The sequence below is a fragment of the Carassius carassius genome, chromosome 34, assembly GCF_963082965.1.
Source record: "Carassius carassius chromosome 34, fCarCar2.1, whole genome shotgun sequence".
Taxonomy (NCBI): domain Eukaryota; kingdom Metazoa; phylum Chordata; class Actinopteri; order Cypriniformes; family Cyprinidae; genus Carassius; species Carassius carassius.
The window spans coordinates 26,836,964-26,860,679 of record NC_081788.1 but is presented as its reverse complement, the minus strand read 5'-3'; the positions used below and the strand labels follow the sequence as shown (position 1 = coordinate 26,860,679).

The 23,716-nt window shown below is 39.2% G+C and overlaps 1 protein-coding gene across 1 annotated transcript; it reads left to right on the top strand.

The window, feature by feature from the left end:
- The first annotated feature begins 6,506 nt into the window (after nucleotides 1-6,506).
- LOC132114913 (protein SSUH2 homolog) lies at nucleotides 6,507-23,564 on the top strand. The gene is made up of 12 exons (XM_059523308.1): nucleotides 6,507-6,756; nucleotides 7,018-7,128; nucleotides 7,691-7,766; nucleotides 14,942-15,071; nucleotides 15,205-15,265; nucleotides 15,662-15,783; nucleotides 17,272-17,334; nucleotides 17,563-17,645; nucleotides 17,859-17,951; nucleotides 20,606-20,711; nucleotides 20,786-20,893; nucleotides 23,102-23,564. Exons 1-12 carry the CDS (start codon nucleotides 6,666-6,668, stop codon nucleotides 23,240-23,242), a joined length of 1,185 nt encoding a protein of 394 aa, XP_059379291.1. The 5' UTR covers nucleotides 6,507-6,665; the 3' UTR covers nucleotides 23,243-23,564.
- Nucleotides 23,565-23,716: the final 152 nt, after the last annotated feature.

Below are 23,716 nucleotides of genomic sequence, written 5' to 3'. Positions count from 1 at the left end.
CCCCCTGGGGCCCGTTCTTCGTACGTCGCTAACTCAGTTAGCTGGATTTGATTGTTGACGATTTGGCATGATCTTGGATCGTTTGGTTCTTCGAAGCTCATCCCGGAGCTGCTGTCATAGCAACAGGTCCGTAAGCTTAAACCTACTCCGGAGCAGGCTTATTTCATGTAAACAGGATTAGATCGCTTCTTTTCAATCAGAACTGATACTCAAAATATGTCTGCTACCACCGCTACTTTATTACAAGTGTATCGTACTGATCCAGGGACAATAATTTAAAATAATAATCATTAAAAAAGATATTTAAAAATAATATAAAAATGCTGTGTAATCCATAACAGCCTACTAAAGACAGCCAGTTTTACTCACTGAAATATTTATTTGTCATAAAAGTATTACTTCATAATTGTATTAGAGTCTTACACACATTTGTCGATTTTAGGGACAAAATTAATCGGCACAGTTTGAGAGAGGATCTTGTACACCTTAAGACGTCTGATTGCTCGCTCAATGTGTATGCGGACATTAGCAATGCGTCTTGTGCGAGTGACCTGCTCATTTGTCAGCTGGCATTTCTTGCGCGTAAAAGCTGGCATGATCAAACGAACATGCCGTTCCTCTAGCAGATCTCTAATGGTGAAGCCACGGTCCCCCATCACCTCATCTCCAGCAAATGGTCGAGAAACCCAGAGTTCTGAGTGATGAATCTATCGCTACATTTGCCACCGTAAGCCTCTGAAATGTACATAACCATACCAGATGGAGCAATTGCTACTAGATACTTGACAGTATTGTTTGCATAGTAGTGACTATAAGATTCAGTTCTTGAGTCCAGATTTTTTGCCTTCTGCAAGACACTTTCTGTGCAGTCAATGACACAAGTTGTGTTGGGGAAATTGTCCTTAAAAATTTGCGGCAAAGTGGCTTTTATTGTTTCGCGCGGCAGCCATGGAATGAGATCCTGGGTGTGCTCAGCAATCACATCTATCCAGAATGTCAGTGTTTTACTGACCTGACCAGGTGACATTTTGAAGCGTCTAGCTAAATCGGCAATGACAAAGTTCTGTCTAAGCTTCATTAATGTCAAGAGGATTTGGTCCTCTGCTGAAAATGCTGAAGATGTGGGGGCAAAACGTTGCAAGCAAGACACAAGGGTTTTGAATTCGAGAAGTGGAATCCCTGTGTATAGCAGACAGTCTGTATTGTCTTTCAAAACAGCATCTGCAACAGACAGTGTCCTCTCAGTGAATGGGGCAGTTGTCATACCACATGTGATGGTAGGTGCTTTGAAGTAGGTGTGGTCCTCCATTGTTGGGTCTGACCACTGTGTCTGGGCATCATGGAAGGTCTGTAAAGTAGGATCTGGGTCCCCAGAAACCTGCATCACATCAGGCTCATCTGCTGGGAATACATTAAGTACATATTTAGCTGTGGTGGTCTTATATTTAGCTGGTTAGTCCTTCAATGATGATTTGTTTAGTGGCAGAAAAAAAAAACAAATAATTAGGGGGCATTAGAGTCTTGAAAAACATCTAGACTGCGTTTAATATCATCAATATAGATATTCTGTAACGTTTAATGTTAACTAATAGAGGAAATTAAATTAGCATCTGTCACTGTGTACCATTGAGCCCTCCAAGCTCGTCACAATAAAAGTTCATGCGAGGTAAAAACATCAGGCTACCTGTCTACCATCATGGCACAGTTTTTCATATATTAATAATAAGTAATTCAAGGGCAAAACAAGCTAGTTGACATTACATTAATGTTAAGTTACCTGTTGTTGTTGTTGTGACATGTCGAATCCTAGGTCGGCGTCTCTTCTCCGGTTGCTTCTCGTAACCCAGAAAGAGCGTTGGGTACGGGTTATCCACTGTTGGCTTCTTGTCCACGAAATGAAACGAGCACACAAACAGGTGTTTTGGGGGTGTTTTTAAGTTTAAGTTCTTCCTCCATATTCTAATTGATTCGTCGTCTTTTGGGAGTTGATGGAAACTGTACAATCGTTCACAGGAACACTCAGATTTAGTTTTAGGCTTATGTTCAAAACACTCACGTTTAAGCCACTGAATTAGTTTAGTGCGGTTATATGTACAACCACGAACAGCACATGTTGTCCCTGAGCTCCGTAACGACATCTCTCATTAATGTTTGCGACTTTAAAAAGTAGAAAAATGTACTCGAAAAATACCTAACCTCTTCGCTATGTAACACAAAATACCGTTGATTTACTACTTCCGCCACCTAACCGGAAGTTTCACCCACGTTCTATTTTACAGTAGCGCCCCCGGAAACAGGTGGATACAGATAATAGAGTCGTGCATTATTTTGAGTGATGACTGCTATTATAAGAGTGGCTTGATGGAGTGCAGGAGATGCAGATAACATGATATTGACCCTTAAGAAACTTTCATTAATGCTGTCACGTAACAAATCTGTCCAAATATGAAATGAAATGAATAGATAATTTCTACATTGAAATAAAAATGTAAAGACTGTACAACTATGATAAATTGCGAATATAAATAATTGGGAATCATGAAAAAAAATCTAATAAAATAAAAACATGTATCTATTATCTGTTTCATGTATCTACTATAACATTTATGTAGTTTTGTTTGCTTGGCTGTTTCCTTATAAAAGTCCAGAAATTTGTCAAGTTTTTCGTCGGGTGTAATTTTAAATTATATGACGTCATTACATTGCCGTCTTGCCACCAGCCAATTGCTGCACTGCTGATCATGGTTTCGGGTATCGATACATATCCCCTTTTAAGCCAACACATGAACGCGCAATTATCTCAGATAACTCAATCCAGCGATACTAATCATACACAACAGTTGTGTTCGAAGAACCCAATTAGCCGGATCATGATTAGCACGATGATATCATCTTGGAATGTGTCATTTGATCTCGGATGTAATAAGCGACGTACGAAGAACGGGCCCCAGGATGCACTGTGTGGCTGACGGCAGCGGTGTTATGATGTGGCCCATGTTTTTCTGAGACACTTTTGGCCATATTATGCCAATAGCACAATCCCTAACAGCAAGGGCTTAGGTTTGATTTTGGCAACACACATTTGATTGTTTGATCCGAATTATTGCTTAGGACAATTTAGTATTTGCTGGATATTGGTATGGACATGTAATAGCTTCCCTACTAAATGATCTATATGTGACCCTGGGCCACAAAACCAGTCTTAAGTCACAGAGATATATTTTTAGCAATAGCCAAAAAATAATAATTGTATGGGTAAAAAATATCAATTATTCTTTTATGCTAAACATCGGATATTGAGTAAAGATCATGTTCCATGAAGATATTTTGTAAATGTCCTAATGTAAATATATCAAAACATATTTTTTCATTAGTTATATATACATTGCTATGAACTTCATATGGACAACTTTAAAGTTTTTTCTCAGTCTTTTGATTTTTTTGCACCTTCAGATTCCAGATTTTCCAAGTTGTATCTTGGCCAAATATTGTCCTATCCTAATACACCATACATCAATTGAAAGCTTATTTATTCTGCTTACAGATGATATATAAATCTCATTTTCGACAAGTTGACACTTAAGATTTGTTTTGTGGTCCAGGGTCACATATAATGACAATAAATCAACAATTACTCCAGATAAAATTTAGATATAATATTTGACTTTTTACATGATATGCAATTTTCACCAGTCTGTTCAATGTGTTAATGACACTTTTTGAAAGTGATTTATCTTTAATAATTGAGATATCTGTTGAAATGCACATGTAATTATATACTTGCTCATATCTGGAATATTGTGTTAATAAAAATTATTTTGAAAGAGAATGTTGCAAAGGTGCTAACCTGAAAATGACACTTTTATTGAACTAAACTTTGTAATGTTCAAATGAATGTTTTTGGATTTTTTTTACTTATTTCTTTTATAAAATGTAAGTGGAAAGAACACTGTAGGATCATTAAGCTAACCGTAAAATAATGTTCCAGCAACATTAAACAAACTGGACATTTTAACGTTCTTGGAATGTTCCAAATAACCGTTCATAGAACATTTTGTTTTTAAATGAAAATTAAGTTTCAGGAGTGTTGTAGGAACGTTATGCTGACCATAAAATAATGTTCTGTCCTGGGAACATAAAGCAAACTGGACATTTTAAACATTCATAGGATTATATTTTATGAAATTTAGGTGTTTTAGAGTGTTGTAGGAATGTTATGCTAACCATAAAATGTTCTGGAAAAACGTTCTGGAACGGTTAAGCAAAATGGACATTTCCACATTTTTTAAACATTCAAAATAAAGTTCCCAAAACCAAAATATAACGTTAGGACAACGTTCTCAGAACATAAATTTGTTATCTGGGCATGAGTCCATACCACAGCTATTTATCAACAGGAATCACTTTCAGATCAAATTTGTTCAACTGATTTACAATAAAAACAAGACAGCCAAACAGAATGCACCCAATTTAAAGAGCTTAAGTATTTAAATGGCAGACAGCAAAGCAGCGCTCGCTTATAACAAACAAAACAATTAACTGGCATTTCCAGATTCTTGCTTCTTAGACGGATGTGTTCAATTAAAATTAACATGCCAAAAAAAAGGCTGACTCTGAGGTTTGGACAGATAACCTGTACTGTTGGAATGAAAAGAAACTGCACCAAAATTTTTGCTTGATACAAGACTTCAGCTGCTCAGCACTCCATGATTTTGTTTGTTTGTTTGTTTATACAGCACAATTTAATACAACTCACATTGCCCAAAGTGCTTTACAATCACAAGTTCAGATCTGGACTTGCAGGTAGACCAGTCAAGCATGTTCTCCTCTCTGTGTCTGCCAGGGTTCTCAAGTTTTATCAAAAGCTTGGAGTGAGATTACATATGGTTAGTGGAGGAGCCCTAATGGAGCTCATCCCGCCCCCCAATTTTACCCATTGTTCATAATTAACCAGCACAAATTGAAATTATAACTATAATTAATTGTATTAATTATAATATAATTGCTAAATCTCATAAATGACAGAGCAATTCATCACATCAAATATACTCTTTAATGTTATATGTCAAAATTTCAAATAATCAAAAATTAAAAAAATATAACAAATTGCTCTAAACAGTTTGGAAAAACAAATCTTTTTGCATTTTGAATGTGTCTAGTCGAAATGGTATAATGACTTATTGTGTGGTGGGACATTGTGAACAAATGGACATATTATAGTATTAAAGTGTGTGTGTGTGTGTGTGTGTGTGTGTGGGTGTGTGTGTGTATACAAGAGTACACACTCCAGCTTATGAAATGTGTACTGCTTTCTGTTGTAAGTGTTTGTTGCACATTTTGATGACATCTTTGAAAAATACAAAAGCAATGGCAATTATTAATCAATGTATGTTTTGACAGGATATAAAATATCACCCAGAGCACTCTGCTTTAATACATGTAGCCTTAATGTAACTAGAAATACTATTAAAATACTAAATAAAATGAAGAAATACATCTTCATTCCTTCCCATACCCACTAACATTTCCCTTAGTTTCAGATAATGTAAGCCAAACTGAGCCAAAGATTCTGGTCTGGTTGCAAAGTAGTTGTAGAGTTTTTGCTGCATGAATAATAATGTATACGATGGGCTATATGTTAAATGTTCTAGCCTAAAAATGTTAGACAAGCTTTCTACAGACCCGGAAAGAAGACAATGCTGAATAAAGTCGTAGTTTTTGCTATTTTTGGACCAAAATGTATTTTCGATGCTTCAAAATATTCTAACTGACCTTCTGATGTCACATGGACTACTTTGATTATGTTTTTCTTACCTTTCTGGACATGGACAGTATACCGTACACACAGCTTCAATGGAGGGACTGAGAGCTCTCGGACTAAATCTAAAATATCTTAAACTGTGTTCCGAAGATGAACGGAGGTCTTACTGGTTTGGAACGACATGAGGGTGAGTCATCAATTACATAATTTTCATTTTTGGATGAACTATCCCTTTAAGTAAAAGTGTATAAGAAAGTTCCTAGGAATTCTGAGGCAATCATTGTTCTATGGAACTGGACTTTTCCATAATTGTACTATTCACGCATTTTTCTAACTCTTGTCTTGGCAAGCCTACTTCACTGAAGGAGATCGTAGGATTTCTCAATTTACAACTGTACTATACAATTATCCACCCACTCCTCCAGTGCCATCCAATAGCAGCAGCTCTTGGATCTGTATTATACATTCCTAAATCATAAATACGGGAGACTTAAGTCCATAGTCATTATAGTGCACACTGCTCACTACTGACTTTCTGGAGCCTTACTACAACAAGAATTAGTTATTCAAGAAAAAAGTAAGTTATTACTTGGTGCAGCCTTTAATAATATTTTCAATAGCTTATTTGAAAAGGCTAAGCAGCTGAAGACTTAATAACTGGCTATTTATAAACTATTTGGATTTTTTTACAAATGTATTTTAATAAAGGCTGCTGTGACTGGGCAGTCAGAACCAAATGTTTTAGAAAGCTGTGCAATAAATATATATGAAAGTGTCTGAATGTATAGTGACATGTCTGTGATATTTGAAACAGAATTTTATGAAAGGTTACTACAGTAAAATTCTTTCTTTGTGCATAACCAGTGGAAAAATTCTCTAACTGTTTCTTTTTTCTCATTCAGCCATGGCAAACTTCCACGTACCCCCTTATGCACCACCTGCAGCCATCTTCAATACAGTCCCTGGATATGCTGGAACAATGTCTGGCGGAGGCGGTAAGCGTGAAGTTATGTCTTTAAGATAAGTCAGCAAGAGAAAACATGCTTAGGCTCACATGGTGCGTTTAAATCATGTCAAAAAGATTTTATTTAGAAGTTGACCACACATAGACGTCATCACAAGTGGGAAAGTTTTCTATAAACCTTGAGTTTTCAAACTGGGATTATTTTAGTTGCATGTCTTTCTTGGTGCACAACCAGTGAAAAAAAATCCCTAACTGTTTTTTTCTCTCTTTTTTTTTCTCAATTCTCATTCAGCAATGGCAGCCCCCCCTGCGGCAAGCATCCACACACCCCTTTATGCACCCCCTGCAGCCAATATGTTCAATATAGTCCCTGGATATGAAGGAACAGCGGCTGGTGGAGGTGGTAAGAAGCATGCCAAATTTAAGATATGTCAGCATGAGAAAATGTGCTTAGCTCATATAGAGCATTCAAATCATGCCCGAAAGATTGTATTTACAAGTTGAGTGCACATGAACATCATGACGATTGGAAAAGCTTAATTATTTCAAATTAAGGGGTATTTTAGTTTACAAAATACCATAATATTGTAAAATGACCATAGAATATATAGCCTAACAATTACATTTACAGAACCATCATAGATTTAAAAAAGTATAAAAGCAAAGACACAGAAATGCACATTTTTTTTTATCACTTTGTAGATGTAGAGTTATAAAAATGTTTAATTGAGTTGAATTTTATGTAAAAAATAAATAAATAAAAAAAAAAATAAATATAAAGGTACATCTCGGTCTTGCTTTGAACAATGTTTCAACGCACCTGATGTCATAATTACAACTTCATTCCCAACTAGTAAATACAAACATTAGGAGAACTTGAACTATAAACCTTATAGTGTTCAGAGCATGAATGGGCCCCTAGTTTTGTCTAGGTTGACAGTTTTGACATGTCTCTATTTTCACAGGTGCGTATATTCCACCTCCCCCTCCATCTGTACCGATGCCTGTGCCTGAACAGGCCCCCAGCCAACCAGACTGGCAGTAAGAGACTTTTTTGCTATACAAAAAGCACTGAATGCTTGCATTGAATCTTAAACGCCCACCTATGCAATCATCATAGTAAGTAGGGCTGTGTTTGATGCATCGATACGACGATGTACTGTATCATCCCAAGCACTTAGCTATACGTGTAGATACAGCTGTTTCTGTATCGGTCTCGCAGCACGTGCGCAGTAGCTGTAGCTACCATACTAAATTAGAATACAAGAACAGTGTTTAAATTCAATTGAAAAGTGCAAGGTTTCTAAAAAATTAAAATAAAATAAATTAATAGATAGAGATAGAAAAGACAATATAATATAGGCCACTATAACTAGTTTAATCTGGTCGCAGAGGAATCCAACCAGGTTGACTGATATAGTCAAGTCAAGACAAGTCACCTCTATTTATATAGTGAAAGTGAAAAGTGAAAACGCTTTATATAGCGCTTTAAACAAAAAGTATTGTGAACTGACCAACATTAATTAGGAAAACAGTGTGTCAATAATGCAAAATGACAGTTAAAGGCAGTTCATCGTTGAATTCAGTGATGTCATCATTCAGCTCAGTTCAGTTTAAATAGTCTCTGTGCAATCATTTGCAATCAAGTCAACGATATCCCTGTAAATGAGGTGACCCCAACTAAGCAAGCCAGAGGTGACAGCGGCAAGGAACCGAAACTCCATCGGTGACAGAATGGAGAAAAAAACCTTGGGAGAAACCAGGCTCATTTGGGGGGCCAGTTCTCCTCTGACCAGATGAAACCAGCAGTTCAGTCCAGGCTCAAAGAGCCGTAATCCCCGATACAGAGTTTAACACTTGCGCAATATGGAATTATAAGTGTGTTACTAATTTTTGTCAACCTGGCAACCGTGCACGGGCTCTCTCTTCGCTGTGGATAAAATATAAAAGTGCCAGCTTTCTAAAAACACAGGTAAACTTACAATTTAGCGATATCCACTATTCTATTCTCAGAAAATTTTGATTCATCAAGTTCATTTACGAGATGGAGAGACAGTGCATTTCTCTATTAACAGTAAATAGGTGGCTTTAATTGCTTCAGAAACGATGCTACCAACTCTTTGCTGAGAAAAATAATGTAGCCTACCTCTTCTAATGTACCTCTTTTAATGATGAAATTGCATGGCAACATTGAGTTAAATAGAGATGGAATGTAAGCATGATCTACAGCAAAGACAGCGCATTAGAAGGCTTCTAATTTATGGTTTTATTTTTTTAAAGTAGAAAATGTGTTAATTTGTGCAATGATAATCTACCAGCAATGTAAAGTGATGTTATTAATACACATTTAGCAGACACTTTTATCCAAAGCGACTTACTGTGCATTCAGGCTATACATTTTTTTTTACCAGTATGTGTGTTCCCTGGGAATCGAACCCACAACCTTTTGTGCTGCTAACGCAATGTTCTATCACTGAGCCACATATATATTAGCAGGAGCACTTTATTATTTACGGGCTTAAAAACAAGATGCAAACAATCAGAATATTGTACCTGGTGTGGAGTGCCCAATTTTAACAAGAAACCTAAGCCATTACCTGTATTTGTTATACTGTGGTACAGATAAAGGTGCAGGTTGTAGGACCTGCCACAAGAGGATGCACTATCAAAACAATAACAATCGTGTCGTTTGATGATGCTAAGAAGGAGCGTGGAATGATGGGATGTGTTGTCTTCTACCCAACTGCTGACGGCCATCAATCAGACGGAAAGATAAATCATGGATTTAACGCGAGTTCAACGATTTGCACAAGTAGATTACATACAAAGTCAACGCAAAGACGCGATCAGACGATGGATCAGACGTGTCCTCATGCAGCTCTAGAGATGCGATGCCCCGAGTTTGGCATATATGCCCCATAACACTAATCTTGTTCATCGTTATAATAGCATAAGTTTTCTGTAAAGATACAAATTAAAACAACTCACCTGTCGAGGTGACAGGTGCCGATGCCGATCTCCAGGTGATTAAAACACAAGCGAGATCAGCATCTCTTTCTAGTTGAAGTTTGTCGTGAAGCTACTTCCGCATTTGTCCACGACACTGTTGTCATGTGGTTTCTACATCAGTAAAGGTGATAACGTCTCGGTTACGTATGGTAACCCTTGTTCCCTGAAGGAGGGAGCGGAGACACCACGTCGGTGACCAACGAATATGGGATATCGCTTCGATAGACCAATCTACTTTGAGTGTAAACTAAATGTGCCAATGCACATTGGCATGCAATTATTGCATCCAGCTGCCGCTGATCACTGCGTGAGTATAAGAAGGCAGCAGGTGCAATGCATTCCAGTTTTTCACTGAGGAGCCGAGCCGGGGACCCGGCAGCTCAGTGGCGGTACAGCAACCATGGCGACGGGACGTGGCGTCTCCGTTCCCTCCTTCAGGGAACGAGGGTTACCATACGTAACCGAAACGTTCCCTTTCAGTCAGTCACTCTCGACACCACGTCGGTGACCGATGAATATGGGATCCCTATCAAAGCGCCATGAGTGCTGCCCCTTCCAGTGCCCTGTGCGAGCAGCCTGCACCCCTATTAGGTGTAGGCCGGGGCTCAGAACAAGTAGCTCCACTCACCGTTGTCAAAGCACTACCTCACTGGGTGAGATTGGATAACACTGGGAAAACGTACCCGATCCGCTTGGAACCAGGACGCTGCAGCAGCCCCATCCTTCCGGAAGGAGGTCTCGGAGGCAAATACACATATAGCATCCTTTAAGGAGTATACGGAGAAATTTGAGGTGATTAAAAACCCTCTTGGGAAGGCAGAAGTCTGCCGGGGAAACACAGGCTCTAAGGCTATACCGTGGACTATACACATACGAGTACCGCTTAGGCCTCAATATGGAACCCACCCTTCCATGGTTCTCACGGATACATCATGAAGGCCTGGCGCCAGACGTTCCGCCGAATCCAGCTGCTTAGGGTGATGGAGGATCTCAACAGGGTCTACAGTACGGACACTGTGGAGCAGTTTAAGCAAGCCGACACTAACCGGGGCCTCTCAGTGCCACTACCCGTTTGAGGTGAGAACACAGGAGGATACCGGCTCTACACGAAGGCTATAAAACCTAGCGAACGTGTTAGGGGTCGCCCATAACTCTACAAATATCTGTCAGCGAGGCGCCACAAGCCAGCGCCCAGGAGGATGCAACACTTCTAGTTGAGTGAGCTTGCAACCTGAACGGGCAGGGCACATCCTGAGCCTGATAAGCCAGGGTTATGGCATCCACAATCCAGTGGGCCATCCTCTGCTTAGAGATGGCACTCCCCTTCTGCCGGGCCTTCATAACAGACAAAGAGCTGGTCTGAGGTCCTGAAGCTTTGTGTCCAGTCTATGTAGCACCTTAATGCTCGGACGGGACAAAGCACAGCCAGGGCTGGGTCTGCCCTCCTCCAGGGGCAGCGCTTGCAGGTTCACCACTTGGTCTTTGAAGGGTGTAGTGGGAACCTTGGGCACGTAGCCAGGCCGGGGCCTCAGGATTACCTGGGAGTCAGCCGGCCCGAACTCTAGGCACGAATCGCCGACCGAAAATGCATGCAGGTCCCCTACCCTCTTGATGGAGGCCAGTGCAAGCAGGAGCAGAGTTATCAATTAAAGAAACTTTAGCTCAACTGAATGCAAAGGCTCAAATGAGCCCCGCTGTAGTGATTTAAGCACTAGAGACAGGTCCCAAGAGGGTATACAAGGGAGCCGGGATGGATTTAACCTCCTGGCCCCTCTAAGGAACCTGACGATGAGGTCATGCTTACCCAAAGACTTCCCATTCATGGGGTCATGGTACGCAGCAATAGCAGCAACCTGGACTTTGAGGGTGGAGGGAGACAGCCTTCGATCCAGCCCTTGCTGCAGAAATGACAGCACAACCGCAATCGGGCACCTTCGGGGATATTCTCGGTGAGAAGATCACCACTATACGAACAGGTTCCTCTTCAATGCGTAAGTGTGTCTCATTGACTATGCTCTTGCCGAAGTGATGGTATTCGCTACCTCTTGGGGTAGGTCACCTAGAACCTCCGTGTCCCGTCCAGGGACCAGACATGGAGTTTCCAAAGGTCTGGACGTGGGTGCCAAATGGTGCCCCATCTCTGAGTCAGTAGATCCTTGGTCAGAGAAATTGGCTAAGGAGGGGCTGTTGCAAGGAGCACTAGTTCGGGGAACCAGGTCCGCGTGGGCCAATACGGCGCTACTAGCAAGACTCGCTCCTCGTCCTCCCAGACTTTGCACAGTGTCTGTGCGAGAAGGCTCACTGGGGGAAACGCATACTTGCGTAGGTCCTGCGGCCAGCTGTGTGCCAGTACGTCCATGCCAAGAGTTCCCTCGGTCAGGGAGTAGAACAACTGGCAGTGAGAGGTCTCTGGAGAAGCAAACAGGTCTACCTGAGCGGCTCTGAACCGCCCCCAATTTAGATGGACCGTCAGGGGATGGAGTCGCCATTCTCCCGGGAGCATTGCTCGAGACAGCTCGTCGGCTGTACGACTGAGTTGGCCTGGAATGTGAACGGCACGAAGTGACCTCAGAACCTTCTGACTCCAAAGGAGGAGGTGGCGGGTGAGTTGCGACATGCGACGAGAGCATAGACCACCTTGTCGGTTGATGTACGCAACAGTCGCAGTGTTGTCCATTCGGACCAGCACATGCTTGCCTCGTAAGAGACCTTTGAGACGGTTCAAGGCAAGGTGCGCTGCTAACAACTCTAGGCAATTGATGTGCCACTGCAGCTGCGGGCCCGTCAAAACCCCTGAGACTGCATGCCCGTTGTACGTGGCCCCCCAGCCGGTGGTGGAGGCATCCGTGTAAACCACAGCATGCCTGGAGATCTGCTCTAGGGGCACCCCTGCCCAGAGAAATGCAAGATCTGACCACGGGGTGAGGGTTTGGCGACAGGCCGGTGACACTTGGACCCGGTGAGTGCCGCGCTTCCACCCCCACCTTGGGACTCGGCAATAAAGCCAGTGCTGGAGAGGTCTCATATGTAATAGGCCGAGCGGTGTAAGTGCCGCCGCAGCCGCCATATACCCCAGGAGCCTCTGAAAGAGTTTCAGTGGGACCACTGTCCTGCTCTTGAACATATTCAAGCAGGCTAGCACCGACCGCGCACGTTCCTCTGTGAGGCGTGCTGTCTGTTCGACCGAATCCAACTCCATACCGCGAAAAGAGATCCTCTGCCACGGAGAGAGTTTGCTCTTTCCCCAGCTGACCTAAAGGCCCAACAGGCTAAGGTGCCGGAGCACCACATCCCTGTGCTCGCACAACTGATCTCGAGACTGTGCTAGTATCAGCCAATCGTCTAAGTAGTTGAGAATGCGAACACCCTGCTCTCTGAGAGGAACGAGAGCTGCCTCCGTGACTTTCGTGAAGACACGGGGAGACCGGGACAGCCTGAAGGGCAGGACCTTGTACTGATATGCCAGTCCTTCGAACGCAAACCGCAGAAAAGGTCTGTGGCGCGGAAGGATGGACACATGAAAGTACATGTCCTTCAGGTCGATCGCTGCAAACCAATCTTGGGGACGGACGCACCTGAAAATGCATTTCTGTGTCAACATTTTGAACTGTAGCCGATGGAGGGCCTGATTCAAAACTCGCAGTGGGTTGCTCCACTGAATCAGAGTTGCAAGAGGAGTGGTGGTCCCCAGAGGGTTGGTTCCCTGCGGGGTTTGCCACCACTGTGACCCTCAAACCACCCGCGCTACTGCCGGAAGTGGTTCTCGTCTGTCGGCCGCCAGAACGAGTCCCAGATCGCGGCAACGGGACTCCGCCCCCTGAAGGTAGCGGAGCCTGGTTCGCAGCTCCGAGATGGTCATATTCCCACAGTGAGAACATGACTCATCCACGAAAGCCACCTCAGCGTGCTCGACGCCCAGACATGTGAGGCAGCGATCGTGACCATCACCCGTTGCCAGGTAACGACCGCACCCAGAAACGCAAATGGCATCCTTATGAGGACGATCCGTCGTCTTTACAAAGACACACCCATGAAGCTCTTTTAGAGAAATTTGCTATTTAGGAAATGCTCTTTTAGTGCTGAGGCGCACAGGGGAATTAGCCGCTTGCAACATGACAGGGGTTGTGCAGCCTGAAGTGTGCAATCCACTCGACACAGGAACGACCGCCGCTGAAGCGCCGTCTTGCCAACACACGAAGCTTCCGAGAGCGTGCTGAACTTGTAGTTCACAGCAGACACAGTTGAGCAGAGCGATACTAACGCTCGGCTCCGAAGTGAAAAGCTGGAATGCATTGCACCTGCTCCCTTCTTATACTCACGCAGTGATCAGCGGCAGCTGGATGCAATAATTGCATGCCAATGTGCATTGGCTCGTTTAGTTTACACTCGAAGTAAATTGGTCTATCGAAGCGATATCCCATATTCGTCGGTCATCGACGTGGTGTCGAGAGTGACCGACTGAAAGGGAACAAAGGGTAACCAACGTCATTGACAGGCGACTGCACTGCCCCGTGTCACTGTTTAAAATGGGAATTTTCTCATGATTTACAAGTAGTTGAAAGCATTAGAGATATTGTCAGTAATCAGCTTGACAAAATATAAAACACTAGCCTAGTGGTTTTTGGATATTTTATTGCAAATATCTTACAAATTGTACCTTTAAAGAGGCCGTTCATAATGCAAAAGTTATATAGCAGTGCTATTCAATTGGCGGCCTGAAGGAGGAGTTCGCGCAAGTCGCACATATGCCTTGTGCTAACTAGTTTGTCCACAAGGTGGCATCACTGGCACAGGCCGTTATTTCACAACCAAAAATGAAAAGGAAGAGATGGAACAACTTTCTGAAGACTGCAAATAAATTAAAAGTTATATTTTTCAGAGCCTACTAAATGTTGAAAAATAAGTATTTCAATACTGTAATGTTGAATGGCTATAATTGATGGCTAAAATTGAGGTGAAAATGCATTTAATAGAGATTTATCCTATTTTGAGATTTTCGATATCAAAATGTTTGAAAGCTTTACCTAAAACTTATTCTGCTGATTCACCTTTTTAGCTCATTGGTCTGCATTAATGTGGTGTATCAGCTTAGTAAATCACTTAAAAAGCATCACAGTAGTAGGCTACTAAAACATGTCCATGTCACAACACACCCTGTTAGACATGCAAAGTTCACTTACATATTGATATTTTCTCTTTGATATCAGTATACCCTCCATCTCAGAGGATAGGGCACGTGAAGCTTTTGCAGCATACGTCTCCAGCAAGTGCTGCTATAGTTCTGACCCCGTCAAAGATGGAGTCATAACCAATATGGAGTCCTTTAATACCTACAGGGTGAGACCTACAGTAAATCATCTTCATTATGACCATCGTTTTCTTCTCCAGTATATGGAGCAGAACAGTAGCAACTAGAGTTAGTTTTGGTGTTCATCTGTGGTGTGTCTGCTTATTCTGCTTCTGTTCTCAGTATCGTTTGGAGACGTTCTTGGAGTCCAGATCTACTGAATGGAGTCAGGAGCCCTACACAGGTACCCAGAAGTCAGAAATAGCATGTTTATACTTTATGTTGTCTTTTGCTTTCATTTACACTTGGCCATATCTATGAAAAATGGCCACAAATCTAATCTTGCATTCCTATAATATAAACAAATCCTCCATGATGATGCAAATGGCTAGAAGGGAAATTTTGCTGCATTTAGTGTGGCTTGTAATCCATAAAACCCCAACATTTCTGAATCACATTGCAAAATATTCATTTTTCTTTCATTTTTAAACCATCAGCCATGGCTTTTGGAATTTTTTTCAAAAAAATGTTTCTTCTGTTCAACACAAAAGATGTACAAATGTTATAGAACGGCTACCATCAACTGTTTGGTTGCCAAAAGAACCATGTCATTCTCCCTGTGACTCTCTCTCTCTCTCAGGTCAGCCTGTTGATGGTGGTGTTCAGCCTGCTCCAGGTCCGTGGCTGATTGCAGCTCAACCTCCGGCCTTCTTTCAAGAGCACAAGCAGACCATTAAAGTGCCCTTTACTTCATCAGTCAAGGTTTGACATTTAACCACTTGATCCACAAAAACTAAGAAAGCAGGTCCCATTCGACACACTTTAGCCACTTTTCCACCATTTGACCGAACGGTTCTAAGAGCGGTAAGGAACAGTATAACCTCTTGGGTTTGGCACGGCATGATTGCATGTAGTGTATGTAATAATGTTTACATTTTGTGATGTCTACGTATAGTGACATCACCACTCAGAATTGGTCCCTTGATTGTTGTCTGCCCACTAGTTCTCTCTCTCTCTTTCTCTCTCTCTCTTTCTCTCTCTCTCTCTCTCTCTCTCTCTCTGTAGCTGGCCAAGTGCACTATTTGACTGAAGTCAATAGAAATATCTGATAATCTTCCATAACATGGTCGCAATATACATCGCGTATCGTATGTGTACACTTGTGTTACCAAGGCAACAACTAATGCAATCCAGAATTCATGGTGAATTGCTACATTACCTATGAATCTGCAAAGAAATATCCACCAATCAGAGAACAATGAAAAGCAAATTACACCCCAAAAAAATATAATAATCACCCAGTCAGATGAAGCACTGTGAATTATCTATAATAGTCTCTCTGCACTTCCAGAAAATATACATATATACACTGCCGCTAAAAAGTTTGGGATCTGTAAGACTTTTTTTTTTAAGTTTCTTCTGCTCAAGGCTGCATTTATTTGATAAAAAAAAAAAACTTATTTTAAGTGAAATATTATTACAAATAAAAATAGACATCTTTTGTTACCATATACACTACAGTTCAAAAGTTTGGGGTCAGTATTCATTTATTTTTATTAAAGAAATTTGTATTCAGCGAGGATGTACTAAATTGATACAAAGCGATAGAAAAGACTTGTATTGTTACAAAAGATTTTTTTTTAGCTTATTATTCATGAACAATTCCTGACAAAAGTATCACAGGTTCCAAAACAATATTAAGCAGCACAACTGTTTCAATCATTGATTATAAATCACCATGTTAGAATGATTTCTGAAGGATCATGTGTGACTCTGAAGACTGGAGTAATGATACTGAAAATTCAGCTTTGCATCACAGAAATAAATTACATTTTAAAGTATATTAGGATAGAAAATGGTTATTTTAATTTGCAATAGTATTTCACAGTGTTAAGTTGAAGTATTACATTTTCTGTATTTTTGATCAAATAAATGCAGCCTTGATGAGCAGAAGAAGCTTTTTTAAAAAACAATATAAAATGTGTATTGGCCACATCTTCAAATACTTTTTTTGCTTCGTGCTACAAATCAAAGTTTGTAATTCTTTGATTTTAACACATTTGCATGGCTTAAAACTTAAATAAATAAATTGGAAAAATAAATATGTTTGGAACCAAGGCTGCTAAAAAAGTGTTTTGCTCTAAAGTATGAATGGTTTCTGGCTTCATGCTGTATGTAAACATGCCAGTAATGGTTATGTTCAAAAAGTCAGATCATATTTTTGACCATTATATTCTGTTTGTACCCTAGAACTGTGACTTATGTCAGACAAAGGGAAAAAAACCCTGTACCACCTGTAATAGAACTGGAAAAGTAAGTAATTTTTTACTAGAACAGACCGAACCCGCTACATGCCAGGATTTTAATTGTTCTCAAGGTTTTATTTCACAGAGAAAATGACACTTGTACTGTATAAACTTGTCTGGTGCCTGGAGAAGAATTCAAGTTGAATTGTATTGTAAATGTGCACACAAGCTGGAGAAGTTTTTTTTTTAGTTCATATGATGTAAAATATCCTAAAATATTGTTGTCTGTGTGCAGAGGAACTGTACGTCGTGTAATGGTTCTGGTAACCGTGAATCTGGTCAACACTGTGTGAACTGCAGAGGGACTGGACGTAAAAAGTAAGTCCTTTGTGGCAGGTAGGTTTAAAAATTGGTGTCTCTCTAAAAACAGCTCCTCAGGTCATAAGTTCCATGATTACTCCAGATTTTATTTAGTTTTTTTGTTTTTTTAATTGTTTACTTTTAATTAAAAGTTAAATTCAGATTAAATCCTGCAGGGGGCTTCAGTGGTTTGGTATTTTTCTGAGTTTTTACTTGTTTGGTGTCTTTCAGCTGTCTTAAATGTAGCGGCAGCGGCTCTTGCCAGTGTGACACCTGCCATGGAAAGGGAAAGCTGCTCATCTTCATAAACCTCAATATTAAATGGTATGATCTACATGATATAACCAGAGGTTATATTTGGCTAGGGGGGTCCAGGGCTGAGCCCCAGCACGTTATGTTGGTAACTCATCAGGTAGGGCCCTATGATTTCCATGGTGCGAAAAACACGAATCTTGGAATCCAGTAATAAAAATGGAATTTACTGTTTAACATGGATTGTTAGGGTTAGGGTTAGGGTTAGGGTTAGGACTTCTAGGACTGCTTCCCCCGCGACCCGGCCCCGGATAAGCGGAAGAAGATGGATGGATGGATGGATGGAACATGGATTGTCTCATAATTTGCTAATTAAGAATGAATAAATCAAAAGTAGGTCAGTACACTTAAGTCAAATGGCAATATGGACCAGTGTTTGTGAATATTAAATGGCAAAAAGACTATTTAAATATGAGTACTGCATGTTCTGCGTGTCTCTGTGTAAATGCATGGTGCAGACACACAATTTCATATCATATCATTAACACACACATAGACATAACTCTCCACGGCAACCTGTCAAAATAAAAGTTTGGTTTAACTTGAAGAAATTGTGACACATATTACCATGGTACAGTAGAATGTATGTCTTACTACTATTACTACTGCTACTAAAATATGAAATAGGGCTGTGCAATTAATCAGAAAACTTTATAATAATTATAATATAATTAAATAATTAAATATAATTAAATACTTTCATCGGTCATGTAATAAATGAACGTAAAGAGTTGAGAATGAAAATGCGCATGTAACGGTAAATAGGATCCGTGCGGCTCTTAAAGTGACAGCGTGTTATTTTCCTGCTGCAACTGTGTGCAAACAACAAAAGACAAATTCAAAATCACACACTACTCTTGAGTAAAGGATTTTTGTAGCTTTAATAAGAAACGAAATTTAAATTCTTACAGTGAAGAGTATGCTGTTTTATTTTACATTTGATTATTAATTGCTGTAGTAGGCTGTAAGCTGCATGAGACTTGCATACAAAAGCACAGTTTTCTTCATTCGTATTTTTTTATACTATTGTATTTGTCCTTTGCTTTTTTTTTATTACTGACGGTTTAATTATTTTCAATAATTTTGAGGACCTTTTGTTTGTTTGTTTGAAATTTCGCTGGTTTCTACAATGTAGATGTCATCCTTATTTACAAGAAATACATATTTGACATGAATCACTATATTTAAATAAACCACTCATATAAAGTTTTGGTCATATGGTCATAATCATGTTAAATAATCGTGATTACAATATTGACCAAAATAATCTTGAATTATGATTTTTGCCATAATCGAGCAGCCCTAATATGAAAACTTTATTTTTAAGGAATAATCACACATTTTGTCTTCCATGTTTTAACAGTAATCCTCTGATGTGCAGCACTTTGTCTGACAAAAAAATGAAAGGGTTTGTTTAATTTTAATTTGACTAAAAGATCAATTCAATTAATATTTTATGCCATCATTTGATTACCAGACAAATTAAAGTAAATAACACAAAATGTCTGAAAATGCATGAATAAATAAACTAACAAACTTAATTTGAGAAAAAATAAACATATTTCATAAGTTTCTAAACATTTTTTATTTTTTGCTAAACTTTTAATAAACTTTTAATAAAAGTTGATAATTCCAATGTATAAGTCATGATTTCAATTAATTAGATATGCTTTTTGTTGAATCAGATTTAATTTGAACATTAAAACAGAGACAAAGACAAATTTTAACGGAAAAAAAAGAAAAAAAATGTTTTACACCCTTCTCGTTCTTGCTAATTTAAGCTCTCTTAACCGGTTACATTTAACAGTTTGTCAATTGATATAATAATTTGTGCACCCCTTGAAAGCATGAAACCAACCCCACATAACAAATCCCAATGTAACCCCTGGGTATAACATTCATGTTTGCTAAGGCAGGCATGGCTATTGCTATATTAACTAAGGACTGTGCAATTAATCAAATTTCTAATCGCAATTACAGTTATGGATGCCACAATTATGTAATTGTTGTGGCAATTAATCATTCAAAGTCCACTTATGTTATTCTGCACGCTTAAGAAATGTTTTTTTTTCTTCTGTCTACATGTTATCTTAAGAGGTTTTCCATTGTTTTTGTTTTAGTATAACATTATAATACCATTCATATTTTTACTTTTTTATAATTTAAAGAAGAAACCAGTCCAACGTATATCTAACATTTGAGGCTTAATATTCTAGAAAAGCAATAAAGGTTTTTTAGTTAGAGTGTTTTCAGCTTGTTTATTTTTTTATATAAAAATACGGCTTGCAGTTGCATCAAACAACGGTATAAACATAATTCAATGTAAATTGCGATAATCGTAAATAATAATCACAATTTCAATGGAATAATCGACAGTTATGATTTTTGTCATAATCGTGCAACCCTATATTAACTATAGCTCCTCAGTCACTGTTTGTGCTACAGTATATACATGAATCCTGCTGTCATGACGAGATGTTTGCGGTTATGTTTCTAAATTATCATACTCATAGACTTACATTGAATTTATTCTTTGCACAAGAGAGCACTCATTTACATATTAAATAAAAATAAATCAAGTCATTATTATTAATTATTTCATGACAATCAAAAAGTCTTTTAAACTGAACTGTTTCATGCTAAAAGCTATTTTTGGACTATTTCAGGAGCATAGAGAAAGATGATTTCGTAGCCCAAGACTCAAGTGGTCTGAAAGTGGAAAAACTGGAGGAGGTTTCGGGGAAGGAGCTCTTCAAAGAAGCCCAGTATATGGTACAAACATACCATACATATAGTGAGAGGTTTGTTTCAATTTTAAGTTCATCAGATGGTTATGTTTACTGTAGGTCTATCCATTGAGGGGCTTTCCAGATGTTTCTGTTGCACAAGCTTCTGAGCGTTTAGTAAAAGACCATCAGGGGAAATATGCCCAAACATCCCGCATATTACAACAGGTAATCTTTGTGTTTTTGTGAGCTTCCAGATCTTATTATATTGTAAGATTTTCAATGTAACTCTTTTTTAATACTGTATAACATTGGCATCGCTCAATATGAATAATTATGCTGTTTTGGCTTGAGTCCTAATGCTGAGGTACCCGGTCCTAATGCTGTCCCATTAAGGCCTCTTTTCTATTTAGGGGGTGCTGTTGCCGTACTTGCAATAAAACCAAAGTAAAATACTCAAATAACATTAACATTGTATTTTCTGATTAAATAAACTTTTTCATATGTATTGCAACTCTTTTGCTTTAGACCATTTATAAATGTTAACTCTATAAATAAAATGTTAAGGTTACCACTGCATCTGTCCGAAAACTGCAGTGATTGCTTTATAGTTGTTTTCCAAGCATTTAATACTCTCATTATGAAAGAATTTAAGTCTAACAAGTAAACGTTTGTTAAAAAATATCCAAACTAAAAATAATTTGTTTATAATCTATGCAGAGGAGAGACTTGGTCTTGCTTACAAACAAAATTAAATATATTGGTATCGGCATTGGCCAAAATGACTTATTGTCCAATTATTATCCAATATTGGCAAAATCCAATATCGTGCATCCCTAATTTCTGATTTGTTTTAAAACAATGTAATGCACCGGGCTCCAGACAAACTTTTTAAAATGGTTGTCCGGGATCTGGGAAGGAGGACCCAATTGCAGTGAGATAAGGTTTTGACAAGACAGACTGATACAAGAGGTAGTGAAGTGCACAACAGATACCACAACAGGAACACAAACAGAACAGCTAGGGAAGGCCACTGGGAAGGCTTCAGGAAACAACTGGCAGAATACTTGAGCAACAGAGGGGGCAGCAAAACCAGGCTGATAGAGAAGGCCACACAAGGCACCATAGAGCAGAGCTCAGAAACTTGACCACTGACTCTGGAAACAGACCAGATGCCAGGCTGGTAGAACCAGGGCAGGACACATGGGGACAAGTCAGGAACTCGAACACAAGACTAGACAGGACAAAGCTCCACAAAAACACAAGTTAAATCCAAGACAAAAGAATATAAACCAATGAACTAATAAAAGTAAAGTAACAATAAGAAATTACCAGTTTAACCAACTAAAGAGAGTGATCAAACAAAACCGAGAATCAAGACTAGAAATAGACTTAAAAAAAAAAAAAAAAAAAAAAAAAATTGAAAGCAAAAGGCAAGAACAAGCAAATTACTAAAACAAGGAGCAAGACAAGAACATAGAATAACAAGCACTAGACAAAACAAAGGCACAAGACCAACCAAACAGGGAGGAAGACACGGACACATATTCAGCCACATCCACAGACAGAGGGGATGAGAATGACCACGAGCCAGCAAACACAAAAGGGTAAGGTCCACTATAAATAGGGAGGAAAATACATGAGGGTCAGGTGAGCACAATTAGACCAACTAGGGTAACAAGAGGGTGTGGTAAAGAGGAAAAAAGGTGGAGGGGCTAAAGGAGCACATGGCCGAGAAAATAACTAACAAGGCCATGTGCTGACACTAGACACAAGAAACAAACATAAAACAAAGTGACGGTGCAAAACCCTGACACTGGTTGCACTGCACTGACCCAAAAGTTCGACCGCATCGCATTTAACAGCAGTTTTACAAGTTCACTTTTTGTAAATCACTGTCCATATAAACAATATTGACTTGGAGCCTAAATGATTAACTAACAATCTGTTCAATTTAAAATTCTTTATTTGAACCACAATTCTACAAGAAATTTTACTTACTGAAAAAGTGTCGATGTTTAAAGTGTTTCACTGAGCTGAAATGTAAACTTAAAACATCTGAAGATAAATTAAATAAAAAGAAAATCTAAATTAAGTGTTTTATTCCTCCATTGCAGTGCACATGCCCCTCGGATGGTCAACTCCTGTAGTTTGGCCTTCTTGATCTTTGGCCTTGGCTGAACTTGGCCCCTCTACACTGATTCTACTTAACAAAATAAAATAAATCGAAAAACTCTTTAATTATAATCATAATCTGTAAAGATGCATTTCTCTCTAAATGAGGTGGCAAGTCATGATCGGCAACTTCATCCTTGCAACACAGACTCAGAAAACACTAGGTCACACTCTAGAGCCCTGAATGCACAAACTTTGCTATATCATTACCAGTCTGTCTGTAACTAGATCTTAAATCTGTCATTCTGTGATCTGTTTCAGAGGCAGACGATCGAGCTCATTCCCATAACCAAAGTGAACTACAAATGGAAAGGAAATCCTTATGTTTACTATGTGTTTGGAAATGAGTTTAAAGTGAAAGCTGTTGACTATCCCGACCAATGTTGCTGTTCTGTCATGTAACATCAAATACACCTGACCTGACCAGTATAAGTACAATATAAATACTGTACATCCATTAAGGTGAAAAAAATGTAATGTGTCTTTTGTCCTGTATATCACAGAATCATCCCAGAATCATCTGTAGTTGACAGACACAAAGGTCAACCTGCCCGAATTGGTCATTTTTTTTATGCAGCTTAACTTCCAACCATGTATATTTATGTAATATTCAATATGACCAAATATGAATAACTAAACTTCTTATAGATCAAAACATTTTTCAGAAGACCTAACTAATGAATAATAAGTATATTCTGAAGTAAATCTATATAAAATTTTTATATAAAAATTTTTTTTTATTGATTTATTGTATTTCTTTTTCAAGAAAGAGTCCAAATAAACGAATAAAGTTTTGAGGAAGGACCTTTTTTGTATTTTCTTTTCATTTTTTGAATTAGATGATTTGCTTTGAGAAAGGACCGATACTGTGTCTTA